Source organism: Panthera uncia, chromosome B4 (genome assembly GCF_023721935.1).
Source record: "Panthera uncia isolate 11264 chromosome B4, Puncia_PCG_1.0, whole genome shotgun sequence".
In the NCBI taxonomy this organism is placed as follows: Eukaryota; Metazoa; Chordata; class Mammalia; order Carnivora; family Felidae; genus Panthera; species Panthera uncia.
The window spans coordinates 117,030,015-117,051,000 of record NC_064809.1 but is presented as its reverse complement, the minus strand read 5'-3'; the positions used below and the strand labels follow the sequence as shown (position 1 = coordinate 117,051,000).

At 39.4% G+C, this 20,986-nt stretch overlaps 1 protein-coding gene across 1 annotated transcript in view; it reads left to right on the top strand.

Annotated features, from left to right (window-relative positions):
* Nucleotides 1-20,986, top strand: part of LOC125919902 (ankyrin repeat and sterile alpha motif domain-containing protein 1B-like) — a 234,025-nt gene that overhangs the window by 146,082 nt on the left and 66,957 nt on the right. The window contains exon 6 of the mRNA XM_049626711.1: nucleotides 18,231-18,383. Coding sequence (XP_049482668.1) covers nucleotides 18,231-18,383 — 153 coding nt within the window. The remainder of the gene's footprint in view (nucleotides 1-18,230; nucleotides 18,384-20,986) is intronic.

The window sequence follows — 20,986 nt, the reverse complement described above, 5'->3', positions numbered from 1 at the left end:
GATGGGCAAGATAGAAGGGCACTCTCTAGGGTAATGAAGACACATCTTTAGAGCATTAAGCTCCACAGAGATGACATTTTTATAATAATTGACAGGGAAGCTGCATGGTGTCATAGTTGGGAATATAGCCAGAATCCCCAAGTTTGGTTTTACCTACTTCACCAGGGAGTTGTGAGACTTACGTGAGTCAACATTTATAAAGTACTTAAAATAGACCCTGGTGTATCATATGTGCTATATTTATGTTTACTAAATAAAATTTTTTTTTAATTTTTTTTAATGTTTATTTATTTCTGAGACAGAGAGAGACAGAGCACGAGTGGGGGAGGGGCAGAGAGAGAGAAAGGGAGACACAGAATCGGAAGCAGGCTCCAGGCTCTGAGCTGTCAGCACAGAGCCCGACGCGGGGCTTGAACTCACAAACCGTGAGATCATGACCTGAGCCGAAGTCGGTCGCTCAACTGACTGAACCACCCAGGCGCCCCTAAAATTTTTTAAAAGACTGAAGGTAAACCATGAAAAAGGTGAGGTTCCTTCATCCCATTAATTATGTCCAAAAATTACTAGTCCGGGCATACACAACAAGCAGAGTGAGTCTCCTTTTATTCATTCAATAGATATATTATGAAATACCTACCATATAGGTACTGTTCGAGATGTTGAGGATTTGATGTTAGGAAACAAAACGTACATGGTCACTGTCCCCTTGCAGCTTACATTCTAGAGGGGAGTGCAGACAAAAAGAGGTAAACACACGTAATTTCAAGTAATGATAAATGCTATAGAGAAATATTAAAATGCTATAGAGAGTGAAGAGGATGTTCAAAATTTTGATTGTAGATGGACAAAGTAGGATTCACACCCAGGCAGTTTACCTGAGGTTCTTTACCACCTCACCATGTTGTCTAAATGCTGTATTTCAAAGCACAATACAGGTACTAAGGAGATATTGAAATGACCAAGCTAAACAGTCCAAGTCCAGGGCACCTTCAGGGAACTTGGAATTTGGCAAAAATGTACTCTTAGAAGCTTTTGATTTAACCTAATTTAATCTTAGTTTAACCACCTTCTACTTGTGTCACTTGGGCAAATTATTAAATTCTCCAGTCCACAGTTTCCTCATCAGTAAAATGGGGATGATAGCAGAACCTACCATGTTAGGTTATTGTGCATTGTAAATTTAAAACTCCTTATGAAGTGCCTGGCATTTAGAGGCACTAAATTAATACTAGTTATAGCTACTGTGTTTGTTCAGTAATGCTCATTAAATTAACAAAATTCAAGGAATTATTGCCATTGATCTTGCCTGGGTCCACATAGAAACAAAATGGACTCACTTCTTGATATAAGCCTATGCCTAAAAATGCCTATGACTGCATTGCATAGTGGGCTTCCCATTCTTATGGATTTCTCATAAAGGCAGATTATTCATTTTCTAGATAAGAAGAAGGCAAAACTTTCAAATATGATCATCATCCACTAAATTAATTTTTTTACTATATTTGGGATTATTGTTTAACCCACTAGTAACTAGAAGAAAAGGTGTTTAAAGTCATACCTAGGACCTTCCTATTTAAGAAATTAAGTGAATAAACATAGGGCTGAGAGGGCATCCTGACTGCATCTCTTAGAGGTAACGTAATCAGTTCCCAGCACCACATGGAAAGTGGCAGAGGAGTACATATATATGGAGAGTACCTTGAACAGCAAGAGATCAATAAAGATACGTGGCATAGAATAATAGCACAGAAGTTAACTGAGAAGCTGAGTGGGCGGAACTTGCCAGTACAGTTCCATTAAATTGCTAAAGGCATTGTGATTTCGTAGAAAAGCAGAACTATGTAAATTTATAGATGAGATCTAAAAGAATATATCCACCATTTTGAATGAGCCATCTTCCCCCTTACTGTATAATTGAATTAAGTGCTAATTTAATAGTTGAATATAATTTGGCTGTATTTCTTATTTTTGTTCAGCAGCACTCAAGTGAGAAGTCTGTGTTCAATTTATATCTGCATATGCAGTGAGCATCTACTTATGTCTCAGACACAGTGCAAGGAGAAAAAAGTTGAGATTATACAGTATCTGCCTTCAGAGAGATTACAGTCTAGCAAAGGAGGTTGAACCAATATCCAAGTGATTTTAATGCAAAGCAGAGTGTGAACAGCTGTAATAGAAGTAAAAATACATGCTCTGAATGTTAAGTGTAAGGGGAGGTCTCTCATGTACAGGAAATCTAGCTCATGGTACTCTGAGCAGAAAGTGACCCGAAGCATTTGCTTACTTGTTCAGGCAGATAGATACGCTATTTGTTTCTCATTTGTAATAACCATCCTCTGAAATACAGCCAGTGCCATCAATCCAGCTATGAATTTCATCCATCACTTTGCCCTTCAAGCTATAATAAGTCAAATACTACTTCAAACCCTAGCAGTTTTCTATACTCGGCTTCAATGGAGCAGACTAAACTAGTAACAGAGTTAATATTCTCCCACCCTAAGCTAAGCACTTTTTAATTACCTGGTATTTCTTTGTGATAATTTTCTTTTTTGGTGGTAAATGGGATTTTAGATTTCTATCTTTTGACTTTAGGCTCTAATCTGATGTTTGATCTGTAGATCCATAGTGAACATGGTAGAACTACATAAGAATCCACGCTCCCCTGGGAGTTTCTAAACATGCTCAGAAAGACACCATAGGCAAACACCTATGTTAATAGCCAACACTTAAACACAGATTTTCTGTGTGCCAGGAACTGTTCTAGGTGCTGTTATATTAACTACACATTAACTCATTTAAATCTTAAAATTTATTCTCTATCTTACAGTTGAAGAAACTGTAAGACACAGAAAAGTGAAGTAACATTCCTAAGGTTACACAGTTAGTAAGTGGCAGAGTCAGGATTTGAACCAGGCAGCCTGGCTCCAGAGTCTATGCTTTTAGCTGCTTTCCCCTACTGCTTCTATCACCAGAGTATCACATGTCTGTGCTCTGGAAATAGCCTATCAATGCCTTCACCTTTGAAAAAATGAGTGACTATTTTCATTACCTCCCACAGATCTAGCATCTTCCATTTTAATGAGTAGAAATTTAACTTTTATTTTTTTAGCAAATAACTACTGTTCTTATCAGAGAAAATGAGTACTCAATAAACTATCAGATTCCTTCTTTTGTGTCTTCAAGAGAAAATGCAGTTTAGCTTTACTTGTTCTATGCATTGATAGTGGTATAAATGCTAACTAGGTAACTCTAAATGATCTTTAAGCTTATAATTTATAAGCCACAGAGTCCCAACAGGTTAAAAGTCTTTTCTTCAATGCATCACCAGATTTAACCCTCAATTCGTTCTTTACTTAGAGACTATTGCCTGTTGGGAAAAGGTTGTATTTATAGTTTTACTAATACTAAGAGGTAAATGTATTATAGAAATTTTTGAATGTGAAATTCTCTCCACCAAAGTATAAGAGGTTATTGCATAGATATGGAAAAGATTGATTTCCCTGCCTTTTACCTCTGGGACTCAATTTCATCATCATCTATCAACATTTCTGGTGTCCATTTTTGACAGAGCACTTTTCTAAGTGCTACTGATGTAGATGCAAAGTAAAAATTGACCTCACTTCTTAGTATCCCTAGTAAGACTGAGCCAGATGAAAGAGGTCTAGGGCAACTCCAGACACATAATGTATGCAAACACCCACATTCCCAGATGTTCATCAGTGAATCTATGATTCGTACATCCATTCAATCAGTCAGTTCATTTTGGCCCTATGCTAGCTTCGGAGATGAGGATGCAAAAATGGATAACATTTGGTCCCTGCCTCAAGGATTTCTACGTAATTTTGGACACAGATAAATATGTAAAAAGTTAAACCACTGTTTGAGAGGGGAAAGAAGTCCTACTACAGAGGAGGTTAAAGTTAAATACATGAGGGTCAAGGAAGGTTTTCTGGATAGGTAGATGGCACTTGAGCTGAATCTCAAAGAATTAGTATTTTTAGCCAAATAGACCATTGAGTGTGTCAGTCCAGCCAGAAGTTGCTGCCCGTGTTCCTGCTAGGTCTAGAGACAGTAAGGAGAAATGGATGCCCATATTCATCCATTCTCTATCTCTCACTGCATCTCTGTCTCTCTGTCTCCCTCTCTTGTGCATCCATGCTTACTTTCACACACACACACACACACACACACACACACACACACACACACACACAGTCACTACCTCCCCCATATATTAACCCCAAGAGAAATTACAGAAGAGACACTTCCCAAATTTCTCCCATCCACTCAAGGTCCTTTTATTTTCTGTAGCTTATAAAAACATTGACACTTAATTTTTTTTATATATTCAAATATATACCCAAGGAAATTACATATTCCTGGAAAGAAGGAACCTTAGACCCTTTTACATTTTGATAATGCCTAGGATGATATGTCATGTATATTTCGTGATTAAAAGTTGTTATTGAAATAAATAAATAATAACTATTAGAACTATTGTTAAGAGCTGACTCTACTGGGGGTTCACATGAGTACAGCTGAAAATTCTAAGTCACTTTAATGTCTGGGTCAGTTAAAACTTCTAAACTGACAAAAAAAATCCAAAACAATGAGGCTGGGAACATTTTCATAAGGGCCAAGATATTGTTTTTTGTGACTGCTGTTCTCACCTCAATTGTAGTGAAATAGTTCTTAGATTATTCCCTCACCATAAACATAAAAGGTGTTCTCAGCAACTCAGCCAGGGGTTCAAAATGGGGTTACACTTCTCCGTCTTCTAACCCTTCCTGAAATCCCTCCTACTAATTCATTCTGGGTGTCTCATATCACACATGCACCATTAACCAGACTGCTCACTGACCATGTGGCATCTGCTCTTTTCTGCCTCTCTTGCTCTAGCTTATCACCAAAGCTTGAAGTAGTGCCACCAGGACTTACCAAAAGTGCTCTCAATGCTGTTAATACCCACTGAGGGTGCCAAATCTGCTATTAATGACTGCCAAAGGCTGCTTCATAGCTGCAGGTGCCCAAAGTGTCAAAGGTACTGATGTTTCTGCTGCTGGCTACAATGCCCAGTATCTACCCATCAAAAGCACCTTAGCCAGTGCCAACTGAATGTTCTGCCAGTGCCACTGAAGCCTGCCAATGTGGGCACCACCACCAACTGGCTGGTGCCCAATGGTTGAGGGCACCAATGTCTAAAATATAGCACCATCTCTGCTTGCTGATGAAGTTGTCGGTGCCAATTATGCTGACTCCTTTTGTTCCCAATGTCCCAAAAATGTTCCATGATGCAGCTTTTTTACTGAAGCTTCTTCTTAAGGCTGATCCATTGGAGCTAGGCCAGGGCCTAGTCAGAGCACCAGATCCTGAAATCCATTCAGATTAATGCATTCCCTGTGACACTTGTCTATTGTCCTTTGAATCAAATACATATGCATTGGCCACCTTCTTTGAGCAGAAGAGTCTTTTGAGGACTCTGGATTCCTAATTGAAAGCACACTCGTGCAAGCCCAATCCTGCCAGTTTTCCATACATTCCCACACATGATAGATGAACACAGTCCTATTCAAACTGAAATCCATGCACACAGCTGTGGTCATCAAGCTGACAGATTCCCAGTCTATGTTAGAGAACAAGGAACATTCTATTTTGTGTTTCAGAAAATCGTACAGAATCTGACCTCTTCTCATCACCTCTACTCCAGCTCCCTGTCCAAGCCAAGTAATGTCTTGCATTACTTCCAGAGCTTCCCAGCAGGTCTCCCTATTCCTACTCATGCCTCCCTGTGAACTATTCTCAACAAAGCAGCCAGAGTGACTCTACTGAAACAGAAGCTAAACCACGTTATGCATCTGCTCAAATTCTTGGACTGGCTACCTGTTTCTCTCCAAATGAAAGCCAAAGCTTTCCAAGTCCTTCAGAGCTGTACCTTCTCTGGCCCCTGATCACCTCTCTCTGACTTGCTCCCCCCTGCTCTCTTCCTGTACATGCTGCTCTCACCCCTTTGGTTTCCTTGATATTCCTTGAACAGGTACCAGTCTCACTCCTTCCTGAAGGTCTTTGCCTCACCTGTTTCCTCTACTTGGAATCTTCTCCCCCTAATTGCCAGCACAACCACTTTACCATCCTTAAATCTTTTTTCAAATCTTGCCTTGTGAGTGAAGCTTTCCCCAACCACCCTGTGTAATTCCACACCTTCCTTACTCCACAGACACTCCAACATATCCAATCCTCCTACTCTACTTTCTCTTTTTTCACAACACATCACTTATTGATTAATTTCCTTATTTATTATGTGTGTTAGTTATCTGTCTCCCCCACTAGAAGGTAAGCCCCATAAGGACTGGCACTTTTATATGTTTTGTTCATTGATGCATCCAGAACAGTACCTAGAATATAGTAGGGAGGCTATAAGTGTCTGAGTGAATAAATGAATGAATAGATGAGTGGGTGGATGGATGGATGGATAGATGGATAGATGGATAGATGGATAGATGGATAGATGGATGAATGTATGGTAGGTCCCCAAATTTGTCATTCCTGTACTAATTTTTGGCCACCATGTCAATGATATCCTTTGTATTTCCTTACCCAGGCAGAACATAAGTTACTCATTTGTATACTGCTAACTTTGGTTTTATGGCACATTTATCTGTTTGAAGTATTTCAGTGGATGATGTTATTATGCATATGCCTGGAGGCTCTGAGAAAGGACATGGTTTTTAAATATCAAATAAATAGAATTGGTATTCAGAACATTCATTATTTTCTGAAAACTCAAGTTTGGGGAATTTTTTTTTGTTGAGATGAATAACATGCAAACAGTTTTCCTGACTGATAGTAGCATTTAAAATTTCTGTTTTAAGAGCAAAGCAGTGTGCTACATAACCATTAAATATCTACATGAATGTCAGAAGATATGTACCATCAGAGGAAAAAAAAGTGATTCTGTATCTTTTTCCAAATATAATTCATATCACTGGTGGAGCTTGAAAATGTGAATGATGGTGAGCATTGTTCAGCACCTTACTCTACTTGCAGTAAATCCCCTTCATCTTTAATCTGAGCTTTTGTTTCGTAGAAGAGCTTTGAAGCAAGGAAATACATCAAAATAAATAGTGATGTTTAACAAAAGTATCTAGGGTCAAAATTATCTCCACAAGGATTTTAGAAATGAAAAGATGGTTAAAAAAACATGTCCTTTCACTGAATTTTTAAAAAAGCTTTTACAAAAAAACTTCAGAGTTTTAAAACTATTCAATGATATCATTCAACTCCATAACCATGTTTATGGTGTACTGAATGGTGGCTCTCTTGGTCTCTTCACCACAACCCCACAGATCTTACCTGGCGGATAACTGCCAGGTTGTTGGTGATGCTGCTGATAGCAGTTACTCGATGTGTGCATAGAGATGAAGCTGATGAGGCCAATGTCTGGCTGGCAGCACACACACTGCATGCAAAGCAATAAAGAGATAGTTGTGTAGTTGTTGCTATTGTTGCCATTGTTTTTTCCTAGCATGATTTGTAGAGGTTGTGTGTTTGGGAAGCTTCACTTCTTAAACTTGTGGTGAGTCCAGTGCCTTTGATCAATAGGGGTGCTAGGGGTGCCTGGGTGGTTCAGTCAGATAACCGCCCAACTTCTCCTCAAGTCATGATCTCACAGTTCGTGATTTTGAGCCCCATGTCAGGCTCTGTGCCTGGAGCTCAGGGCCTGGAGCCTGCTTCGGGATTCTGTCTCCCTCTCTCTCTGCCCCTCCCCAGCTCATGCTCGCTCTCTCTCTCTCTCTCTCTCTCTCTCTCAAAAATAAGTAAACATTAAAAAAAATTTTTAATGGGCTGCCCCCTAACCCTGATTCTGTTCATTGCTTCTGAGCCCCATGTCAGGCTCTGTGCCTGGAGCTCAGGGCCCGGAGCCTGCTTCGGGATTCTGTCTCCCTCTCTCTCTGCCCCTCCCCAGCTCATGCTCGGGCTCTCTCTCTCTCTCTCTCTCTCTCTCTCAAAAATAAGTAAACATTAAAAAAAAATTTTTAATGGGCTGCCCCCTAACCCTGATGGCCAGAGGTAGGACTGGTCTGGCCAATAACATCATTCCCTGAAGTTCACCAGCCTACTATTCTGTGCTACTGGAAGTTGATCACCTCTGTGTCTTGAAAATGTTTTTTAATAACGCATACTTTGTTGTTCATTGCTTCACTTGCAGTTGAGTACACGGTCTAAGGTTTGTCAAAATAAGGGATACCTCAGGCCCTCTCTGGGAAAGACTAGTTTGTTTCTTTTATTCCTGAGATAGTAATCAAAGGGCGTTAAGAGACCATCCAAAGCACTTTACCTTTACTCCCCCAAAATGTGGTGCCAAGTAATATCCGGATATCACTCCTACACTGCTCCTGCCCTGTGCCTAAAGCAAGGAGTCTTCAATTGTCTGATTACTCAAGAGACCCCATGTTGGCAAGGCTTAGTTGCTGATGGGGAAAAATATAGACGCTACCATTACGTGCAACTATAAGTGCATGATGACATCCAAATACAATTTGCTTACCTCTGAGGGTTTAAGTTTCTTCCTATTCTTCTATAGAAATTATGCCCATAACAGAGCCTGACTCTAAACAAAGGGACTGCAAGCCACAGATTTGTACGTGTTACATGTCTCCCTCACCTGCTGCATATGTACAACCAGAGACCTGCCACACCTCATTTCTTAACAATAGTCACAGTGTTTTAATTGTTTTGGTTCCCACAGAAGGAATCTCATTACATGGAGCACCCAGAGTCTCAAACTCCATAAAGGATATTTTTCTGAAGATCTCCTAAAACCCCTCACAAATGAGATAACGTATGTGAGAGCACTTTGGGGTCTTCAAAGTCTCATATTGTTAGGTGACATTTTCATCATTAATAGTCCTATCCATTCTGCAGACGTATCTCTCCTAGCAAAGTTGCACTGCAATAGCACTTAGATGGCAATGGATAGACTTTTTTCCGGGGCCCTGTGGTCAGTGGATCTACCTTTCTCTTTCATGTTCAGTCAGTCTTTTAAGAGCCACTGATGAAACAGCACAGTGATGTCTAAGCCCAAGTCTCAAAGCCTATGGGAGATCTGATCTTCACACTACTTGATGGACCTGCATTTGGACTGGGCAGCACGCACCTGCTAGCCCTGCTTGTCCCGGTTTATTTTCAGGGCTGCTGTTAGTTTGAGTCTTGTGTAGCAGCAGGACAGAGCAAAAGAGGCTAGAACAAGGAGCAGGAATAGAGGGGGGCATTGGACGACATCAGTTGTCTGTATTACAAAAGTCATATCAGGGAGTCTGTGAGTACAGGTGGGAAAAGAGAAGCCACAGTCCATTGTAGCTTCATAGGCAAGTTTAAGTCTCACTGAGACTGGTCCATTGGGGCTGTTGCAACCAGTAGGTTTACATAAATGATGGTCAGGTTTGTGTGTTTGTTTCCAGGGATGACTGCCCCTGCCCATGGGAGGATCTTTACCAGTATTTCACATACAAGGATCCAGCTCTCACCAAGTCCAAGCCCTTACAACTGTTTTAACACAAAGATTATTAACCCCAAAATTACTCCAGCTATGCCTCTCATCCTATAATCTCCAAGAAAGGCCAGCAAAATCCCAAAGCAAAAGACAAGCCCTCTATGTCATCTCAATCTCCATAGCACCCTTGGACTTATATTCCCTTGTATTTCAGACCTTCCTCAACCCCGAGTCCTCATTTCTCACTTTTTTCCAATGCCTTTTCCTTGTGCTTTCTCAAACCTTCCATCTCCCTCCTTCTCTTTCCATGCAGACTCCATTTATATAATTCAAATAGCTCTGATTGCACTTTCTACTTTCTCATCTCTAACCTATACCTCAACCCAGGGCAGCCTAGCCTCAGGCTAGATCCCATGAACCCTTCTCCATCCTCATCTTAGTAGACCTTTCTGCAGCATTCCATCACTGCTGACTATACCTTCTTTGAAACTAAATTTCCCCCACTTTCCTTCTTGTCTTGACTATTCCTTTTTTGGCCTCCTGAGTATACTTCTTATCTTTCACTTTGCAAGTGTTGGTTTGTCCTCACACTACTTCTCTTCTCACACTACACACCCTCTGCGGTCTCATCCATGCATGATTTCAGCTCCCACTTACGGCAAAAATAACTAAGATTTATTGAGTGTTTCTGTGTGCCAAGTACGGTGCTAAACTCTACTTGCATTGTTTCACTGAATGCCTATGACTACCCCCAGAGGTAGATGTTAATTTTATCTCTCACATTACTAATCAGAAAACGGATGCTAGGGAAGATTGAGTAGCTTACTCAAGGTCATACAGCTAATAAGTGGAGGAGCCAAGACACCCACCTATATATACTCTTATGAGGCCCAAAGTTACGTCTCCTCAGACTTCTCCCCCAAATTTAGAGCACAATTCCACAGCATCTATAATTTCTCATATCTCAGAATCATGCATGTCACCTCAGTCTATTTTCTTCTCTTTCTCAGCTAGTAACATCACCATGTACCCAGATACAAGGTGTCAAAGCTAGATACTTGAGGTTTTCCCACAACTTCCCCCTCTTATCGCTTGCGTAGTTTATCACAAAGGGATGACAGTGTGATTGACAAAAAGATGCCAACAAACACAGTAAAAGGAAATGAGGTTTCTTTTAATGGCAACGGATGTGAAAATTAATGGCTTCACAAAACAAGAGACAGTGCAACATACTGTCAAATGGAAGTATAGGCTTCCTTAAATGTTATGTATGAAATTCCCTTATTTTCAATTCTGTTTGTATTAGAGGAAAGGCTAAGCTGCTAGAATAGAAACTCCATAATGTAGTGGTTTAAAGAATAGAACATTTACTTCTCCCACGTAACAATCTTGAAGTAAGCAGTCCAGGTTTACAAGTTGGCTCTGCTCTATGCAATTCTTGAAGAACCCAGGACCCTCCATCTGTTGCTCTGTCATCCTCTAAAGCACTGCTACTCAAAGTATGGTCCACGGACTGACAGCATTAGCATTACTGGAAGCTTGTTAGAAATACAGAATCTCAAATTCTCCATCCAACCTATTGAATTAGAACCTGAATGTTAACAAGATTTCCCACATGATTCTTTTGTACATTAAGGTTTGAGAAGCATTTCCCAAACTCTGGGGTATTACTTTGCCTGTATAGTCAAAGCTGGGCTACAGACACTTTATGTTCCAGCTCATGGGAAGACAAAAAAAAAAAAAAAAAAGGCAACTCTAGAGCAAGGATCCTATCTTTTAGATTGAAGGTACCTGGAAGCTTCTTTCACTGCTGACTCCAATTTCTGTCCCAGCTTAGATTTTCCCCACACTTTGGGATTCAGTGTGTTGAATCAGATGGCCTTGCTGTGACCCTCTGTTAGGAATGCCTACTGCCTACCCACCATTCTGCCTCTCAGATTACAGACTGTGCCTAGCTCCCATTCATATTCAGCAGTTCTGCAGGCCTGGCAGCTACTGGAGCTGTCTCTGTCTAGCTCTGTCCTGCCAGATGTTCCTGCTGGAAAAAGAGTCACAGTGCTCCTTGTGGATGCTTCTGGCGACTCATGAAACAAGTATGGATGCCATCTTATCTTTAGCCTAAATGTCCTGTGTTGTCTTTTTTATTTTATTTTATTTTTTTTAGTTTTGCCTTTGGGCTTCTTTTTTTCTTTACTGGATAAATAAATCTGACACTAATTTGACATTAACTTACAAAATATAGAATTGCAAGATTTCGGAATTATGTAGGAACTTTGAGATCATTTGCCCAACACCATCATTTTATGGATGAGAATGCTGAAGCTTGGAGAGGTGAGGTAACTTGCCCTCAGTTACACAGCTTGTTAATAGAAGATTTGAGATGCTGGGCTATGGAAACAAAGCCCAATGCATTTTGTAACACAGCATATTACCTGTAATTGGGTCTTGGTTTGTAATCATTTTAAGTAGTTGTGCAACATTAATGTTAGGCATAAATATAGCCCTCATTTTCATAATATGTAGTACAAAATACAAATCTCCTTTACAAGTGGACTCCATGCCACTAAAGTTAATTTGTCACTTAATCTTCATGTGTTCATTAAATCACTTAATTTAATAAACATTTGGCCAATACCTGATATGTATGAGATGCTCCACTAGGCACATAAAAGACGACAAAATGGCTAAGACCTCGTTTCTTCATCAAAAGGGTGACAGTCTAATGAAGAAGATGGATGCTCACATCTCTAGCTATAATGGAATTATATGAAAATTACTGCAAAAATCTTGGGGAAGATATGATTAATTTTGACTTGGGAGTAGGAGTAGCATTGGAGAAGCCTTCACAGAAGAAGCAATATTTAAATAAGACCTTTTAAGAATGGATAGAATTTCAACAGGAGAACAGAGGAGAAACAGTATTCCTGGCAGAGGGAATGGCTTGAGCAAAGGTACAGAGGTATGTGAGCTATAAAATGGATTATGCCCCCCCGAAATCATACTCCTAAGATCCAGAATTACTGAGTTTTGGATTAGTAAAGCTGCAGGACATAGATGTTTACTAGATGACAGCCAGAAAGCTTGGGAAGGATGTTGATGTTAGCTCAGTTCTGCATCCCTGGTCTTTCTCAGTCTCATGGAGATGACTTTGGACTCGTAAATTAAACAATTTGGATCACTTTATGTGTCATCTTGGCTAGGCCATGATATCCAGATGTTTGGTCAAATTCCAGCCTACATGTCACCATGAAAGCGTTAGTTAGATGAAATAAACATTTAAATCAGTGGGCTCTGAGTAAAGCAGACTGCCCTCCATTATATGGAGGGACTCCGTCCAATCAACTGAATGCCTTACAAGAACCAAGACTGAGGTCTTCCACAGAAAAAGAGGGAATTCTGCTTCCAGACTGTTTTCAGGCTTGGGCTGCAACATCAGCTCTTCCCGGGTCTCCAGTCTGACAGCCTGCCTGCAGATCTCAGACTTGCCAGATTTCAAACTTGTGCATGTGTGTATACACATCCTATTAGCTCTATTTGGAGAACCCTGGCTCATATAAATACCAAGGATTTTGAAATTTAAAAATGACTGTATTAGTTTTCCCTTACATGTCAAAATTTCAAAGCTTTACAGCAACGAAAAAATACATTTATTTTTCTTACAAGTTTGTAGGGCAGCTGTAGTTCATCTAACTTCAGCTGGGTTTGCCCAAACTCTAGTGACCCAGGGTAGACTCTAAGCTCTGGGTTACATTTAGGTTTGCTCCACAAGTCTTCATCTTTCTCCTGGGACCAGCAGTTATGTGACTGCTCAGCCACTTGTTATTCTTATACTAGAGCATAAAAACACAAAAGGAGGAGTAGATCACAGAATTACAGAGCCTTCCTTACCTATAAATTGTCACACTGACACTTCTACCTGTACCATTGGCCAAGCAAGTACATGGCCAACATCAGTGGATGGAGAAGTGACTCCAATCACAGTGGATACAATGCAGATCCCTTGGCAAAGGGCACAGAGGCATAATTCTAATACAGGAAGAAAGTGAGGAATTATAAATAACAATTCAATCTACTTGAGTGGCTTTGTTAGATGCATTTCTGAAAAGTAGCTATCTGCTGGGGGAAGGCAGAGTATAAAGAGGTTAGCAGGCATAAACCCTTTTTAAAACAAGATAGGAAAGGAATGAAGTGAGGGAAAGAGAGGGATGACAGAGGAAAGAAGAATCTTGATTAGAAGTTGAAAGGATTAGCAGCCAAAGGATTCAATATTATGCAGTTTCAAAGCATAGGCTAAAAAACACACACAAATAAATAAATAAAAATAAGCACGAACCTAATTTAGAGCAGTGGTGAGGAAAGAAAACTGAGCTATTGAAGACGTATTATATTCAAAGTACTGTGATAGGCAATTTACATGCCCTATATCATATAATCTTTACAACAACACTTGAAGTAGATATTATTGTCAGGTTCCAAAGTCCACTTTGGAAGGAGGGAACTAAAATCAAATTTATGAGACTTGTTGCCTAATTAAATATGATAGTAAAACAGAAAGAGGAAAGTAAGATGACTCCTGAGCATCTACTTGAGAAATGGTGTAATACTTCCCCCCTAACTGAGATTGGAATCTGAGAGGGAGGGCCGGTTGTGAGCTGAAGTAGATACATTTTTGACTTGTGTTATGTGATAGCTATAGGCCCTCTATGTGAGAAATCCTGCAAATTTTTGGAAATTTGTATCTTCAAGCTCAAGAAGAGAAACCAATCCTGAAGAAACACTATAGAAATAGAGGCCAAAGCATTCCAAGCATGGAAAATAATATTAGCAAAAATACAAAAGTGTCTTGCACATGTTCATGGCATGGCTAGCAACTTAATATACTGTTTAGGGTACACATGGCAGAGTAGTATGGGATTAATTTGAAAACAAAAGTTTGTACTTGATCGCAATTGTCCTAGAATTCTGGAATAGGACATTTGCATTTTTACCGAGAAGGAGGCACTATAGGTTTTTGTGCAAGCGTTGACTTAAAAGCCTGGCTTTTTGGAAAACTGATGCAGCAGCATGATATAAGCTAAACCAAAAGTGGGAGGCCACGTGGAAGGCTCTTGCGTTAGTTTTTGTAAGCACTAACAAGAACCTAAACAGGGTAGTGACAGTAGGAACAGAAATGAAGGAACAGATGGAAGAATTGCTTCTAAAGAAATTATTGTGCAGCACAGTAACCACTCTGCATACCATTAAATACGTGTCAAGTTAATTTTGTAACTTCATTTGGCTCTAATGCTTTCCTCTATTCAGGTATGCAGAGCCTTCATAATTGATTGGTCATCTGTTTATATACTTTCTAATTAAGAGTTATTAATTTCCCTGAGGGAGAGACTATGACTGTTTTGTTCTGTACTGTTCCACAACATTCATCAGAACAGACACTGACTAAATATTTATCAAGTCAGTGGCTGGATCAACGCTGCCCCCGTACACATCAGCATGTTCATCTCCAGGTTCTCTTCACTCTTGCTCTCTACCTTGTTCCCATCTCCCATTCTCCCACCAAACACGTTCCTCCCTCTCACCTCCTTTAGGTTGCTCAGGGAGAACTCGCCTCACGGGAGTAACCAGATTACTTAGCAGTCTGCGTTTAGTCAGATACTGATATGATTTATTTTTTTTTCAATCCTACGTTCAACCAAGTTCAGCTGCTCTGTCATTTTTAATGTCATTCAGACATATCCAATAACTTTCCAGTCATGTAAAATATTGAAAACTCAGTTCCAATCCACTTAAGCCTCTAATTTTATTCCCTTTGACCTTCCCCTTCCCAAGTTTAGGCTTACCCCAAGGGACTGGTACTCTTTTCTGATTCTAAATTTGCTGCCACTGGGGCAAGAAGGAGGGATTGGAGGGGAAAACAAACTTTTTTTACACTAATAGGGTTTGCTTTGAAGAGGTCTAGTTGGTATCCCCACCACCACTCTTTGGCCAACTCTGATCATCAACCAACCTCTGTGTAGCAGATGACAAGTAATTGCTCTCTCAAAGGAGTAGTGTGTGTGTGTGTATGTGTGTGTGTGTGTGTGTGTGTGTGGTGTGGGGTGTGTGTGTGTGTGTGTGTGTGTGTGTGCGCGCACGCACTGAGTTCTCTGGTATGGGACATCTGACTCCACCCCAGACTGATTCAAGGCTTCCTAAGTTTATCCCCTGTATCTGCTGCTGGGGTCATCAGATCCTGGATGGCTAACAGTAAGACCTTTGCCAAGCTGCTAATTTCAACTCCAATGAGCTTCTCTTCCTTGCTTCTTGCCCTTTCTCCAGTTATTTCCTTCTGTCAACTGGGACAGTCAGGGAGTTTCCTAAGCTGCAGTGAGTAATCAGCATAGTAGCATTGGATCAACCACCTCTTAATAAGTACTGGAGAATATCCCTAGCCCAATGTTTTTATAACTCTATAGAATATGAGGTACTTAATACTTTGTGCCTCTGTTTTGGATCCTAATCTTCAATTTTACACATACACAACATTCAGTTATTTGCAACTGCCACTAAACTTCATTTTACAAACCCTGAGTTGTCATTTACATTTGTAGCTACTGCATAATAAACATTGTGTTAAGTGTTACTGAACAAACATTCAGTGAGTAGTTAAACTGGGTCAGTCCAATGTACAAGTGACATACAAAAAGCCTGATGCAGTTCAGACTGTCATGCAAATGATGAGTTACACCATAACTCCCAATAGAGGACATTTAAGCCTCAAAATGGAAAATAGATTGGGAACTATAGGAAAGAGGAAAGGAGAAAAAGTAATTTAAAAATGATGGAGTAAACATAATCCCAGAAGAATAAGAGAGAAAAAGGCAGAAGAAATCCTTAAAAATATAATTGCCTTGACTTTTGATTGAGCTTGTCCAGAAGGAAAATAAGCTACAAGTTCTATTTGGCATATATGTGGGGAATTTAAATATGGACTGTATATTAGGTAATATAACTTTATCAATGATAAACTTCTTGAGTGTGATGCTACTATGGCTATGTAGGAGCATGCCCTTATTCTTGGAAGATGCATACTGAAGCATCAAGGGGTGAAGTTTCATGATGTCTGCAAATAGTGTTAGGGGAAAAAACATCTTTCTAATGGTTCACCTAAAACAAAGTGTGTTGTGTGCATGTGAATGAGGAAGTGGGTGTAGAGAAAAAGGTAGAAACCAAATGTGGCAAAACGTTAACCTTAGGTGACTCCGGGTCCAGAATGTTCTGGAAAACACGGAAATGCTCCTCCAGGCTCTGTCATCAAGGAAGGACTTGCCCAGCAGCAGGGAGAGTGGTCAGCAGACAGCCTCCAGCTGTCAGCATCTGCAGGGTCTGCCTCTGCTATGGAGAGCAGCCTCGCTAGAGTCATGGTTCTCCCATGGCAGCCATATCCAGCTGAATGATGGGGCACAAAGGCTGCCCAGCACATGACCTCGAATAACATGACCTATGCCACAGAGGCTTCGCCAGGACCCATCACAATCCGTCTCCTCTTCTGCCCAACTCTGCTTCTCATCCCTCGTTTTCACAGGTGTTGATCCCTAATGAACACCTTGAATCCAAAAAAAAACAAATGGAAGAGTGAGAAGAATCTCCAAAATGAGAATGCTGCATAGTGACAGAAAGCCTACCATGTTTAGGATTAAAATCTGAATCCCTGACAGCCAGACTAATCTTTTCTCTGCTAACAAATCAGAATCATCTAGATTTCCATTAATATTTATCTCCTTGAATCTGAAGGGAGAGGAAAACCTATGTATTTTGCCCAGTTTGCTATTCCCATCATGAATTTCACTGAAGGATCACATCCGGTTGCTGAAGCACCACCTGTCCATAATAGCTGAAGTATTAGATACACCGCATGGCATCCAGAGCAACGCCAAGCCTTAGAAGTGAGTTACTTCAAAATCCAAGAACCACAAATTCAACTAAAATTCCAAATAAAAGCCAAAAGACTAGAATAATCATACAAAATTTTAAACCCAGAAGTTTCTCTTGCTTAAATTACTTTCACACTCCAATTTAAACTGAGAAACATTATGCTGCTGTCACACTTCTTTGTTCTCCTAAAGAAAAAAAAAATCTGTATATAGCTGACAAAAAATAGGAACCTGTCTGCCAGCAAGTTCTCTATTCATGTCTAACATACTGTAGAGTCTATGCAGAACACATGGTCTCTAAACACCCAAAAGCCTCTTCTTCACTGCTTCACACGGCAGTATGTTTCTCCAGCGTGTTTGCACTACCTACGATACATGTCTTGCATAAGCATGAATTCCTTTGGATGTTTAAGTCATGCATTATTTTCACATGCTTTGATGTTATACATATGAGAATTATCATCTACATTTTGGGAGCACAGTTTCTTGTGCCTTCAGCATTGAATTTAATACTGCTCAACTGACATGATTTTAAATTCCATCCAACAGAATGTCAATAATGTTTATAACAGAAATTTGACATATTTTGTTTTCTCAAATAGGGAGTGGAGATAGCAACTACATTAGAAATTTCTGGGTGCAGTTTTGAAAACTAATTCAGCGTGAAAATTATCAATGACTTAGAATTGTGCATAAAGTATTTTGGTTTTCCTTATTTTCTTATCCAAAAAGATCTGTTGCTTCACATCAGATGAATTTCCAAGTGGCAAAATCCATTGTTTGACGGAACACAAAGTAACCTAATCCTAATGTGATTTTTTAAATTACAGATGAGACCCATTGGCCATGATGGCTATCATCCCACTTCTGTCGCTGAGTGGCTGGATTCCATTGAACTAGGTGACTACACCAAAGCCTTTCTAATTAATGGCTACACATCGATGGACCTGTTGAAAAAAATCTGGGAGGTTGAACTTATTAACGTAAGTTGGTCTCTTAAAGACACCTTCTCATTCACCCTTTGTAAATGAAATTCCTGTTGTAGGTGGGTAATTTTTTCTTTCTTTGTTGCTGTTTGGACATCCATCAAGAATTTGCAGATATGCCTTCTGCTTTAAATGTATTCAAGCCCAAAGAGATCAACTAGGTCTGCATAAATAGTTTTAATGCTGATACTTTACTCATTTCATTTTTACTGCTCTTTTATTTCTAATGGCATCAAGGAATGAAAGAAATGAAGAGGTAACATGTAATTATCCTGCCTTCACATTATATTTGGCATCGTGAACATTTCTTTGCTAAAGGCAGTGAAAAATCATTTAATCTTTTAGAGAATTTCTTAGATTTAAATTTTATATTCTAAAACTGAAGAAAAACACTCATAAACTGAAAGATAAAGCATATAAATACCTAATCATTCAAAATAGATTTTTTTGTACTCTTTATACCACTTTCTCTCCAAAAGTCCAGTCTCCACGTATTTCATGTCATTAATTATTTTAAATGATCGTTATTAGTAGTAACTAAGTAACTAATTAGTCTTTGCTTTTAAAAGTCTGTTTTGAAAATAATATCTTCTCTAGAACATCCACTAAAAACTATTCTTTAATCCAAAAATCACTTTAAATGGACAAATTCTTGGCTGCTTCTTCCAATTTGCCATCAGCTCCTCTTTGCTTTCTGTCCTTACTCCCTCACAAAAGCTATCATTATTTCAGAAGAAACCCATTGTCTGACTAAAAGCCTCTGATTAATTTTGTTCTTAGTCTGTGTGGCAACACAGTGGAACTAACAGAAACTGTATTGCATTTTAGTTGCATCAAGAAGATTTCAGTTCTCCACTGAGAATCCAATATTCATTTGATGACTACTCTTAGCCATTTGTTAAAGGGGCACCTTCCATAGATCAAACAAACATGTTTCCAATTAAGTGACATTCTAGTCAATGATAATGATACAACTTGATAAATATCTCTATATATCGTCTTCTGAATACTGTTGTTCCCCACTGAAGAACAAATACTTAGATAGCACATGAGTCACTCACTTAACTGGCATTAGCAGTAATCCCTCATTGAAAAGAAGGGATTCCAATAGAACTCTATTATAAAATGTCTTCTTTGTAGCAAGGATCACTGAAGCAGGTTGATAAGTCTCTCAAAATCCAAATGCCAGGGCTAACATTTAAGATGTGAGCTTGAACCACACGTTTCCCAGTGCTGGGAGTGCCAGCAGCCTAGGCATCCTTGTTCAATCACTGTGTCCCTTGAGGATGGCTACAATGACTGTGGGTCAGTGGTGCTCTGAGGCCCCAGGTTTGATGTCAGGGCTCAGAGATTGATCCACCACCACCCATACACCAGCCAACCTTAAGCTGGAACAGAATAATAGCCTTTTCCACCCATACAGAGTCTTTAAGTATTTTCCCTTTGGTTACATTTGCTGTAATACAGTCTGACTTCAATCTGGGGACAAGTGCCTGTCACAAGCATTGTATCAGAATTGGACAACATAGTCACTGTGTCTTAGCTCTTGAGGCCAGTTCTTTAGGCCTGGAGTGCATCTGCATCTGACACCAACCCAGTATATTTTCCTTAAGCTGATGGAATTTAAAGTTTACGACATCTATATGGGCAAGTTCATCCCTTGATGAGGAGGCTACGCAAGTCATTTAATTCCATCGATATTTTTATTATAAACAAAAATTGGTCTGCACCTTTAGACTTGGAAATCAGAGAACAAAATTTTTATGCTCACTGGTACTGCTACAAGGGTAGTTCATTTGATGGTTCAGGGTTGTTGGGTTTTCAAATGAAAGAAAGTCACAATGTGTGCCTTCTGGCTTACAAAGCTTTGGTCTCAAATTAAAGACTTTAATTTATCCCAAATAATGAGGGAAGACATCCAAATATAAAATAATCACATATATAATATATGGGCCCAGTAATTCTATATTAAGTATCCATAATTTGTGGTTTTCTAGCCTGAAGAGAATGTGCAGTTACTTTGATTTAGAGCACAGCTTTTTAGAGAAATTCACATCCTGAATCTTTGTAATGAGTGGTTCATTTTAAGGAAACCAAATGACTTCAATAACTATTGTTGTGTATAAAGTGAAGAGAAAAGTGCAAGGGTAGGCTGTCTTTGATACAGAGGTCTGTTGGTGGAGGGGAAGAGAGGAAAGGGAGGGGAGACTGGCTGCTGCTATAATTACAAATACCTTCAGCATCATTGAATCGTATCGATTAAGCCTCCAATGCCACATGGTATTTTGCTTGATATTTGAAAACAGTAACTCAGTGAGTATAAGTTTATTTGAAGTATTTCCATGAAAAAATGAAAACTATACAAAATTGTGATTTGAAAACTACAAATACATTTGAAATTGTAATCTTTCAAAAAGACCCCAAAGATCTTTCTTTTGGCAGAGTGCATTATTGCCTTTGAAAAACAAGGTTTTTTGAATAATCTATAGAAGATTTTGGTCACAACACCACCCAAAGTATAGGGATGAGAGAGTAGTAGAAATCCTATTTCTTAATATCAGCATTCTCAGTAGTGGGAATCAAGCACAAAGAAACTTTTA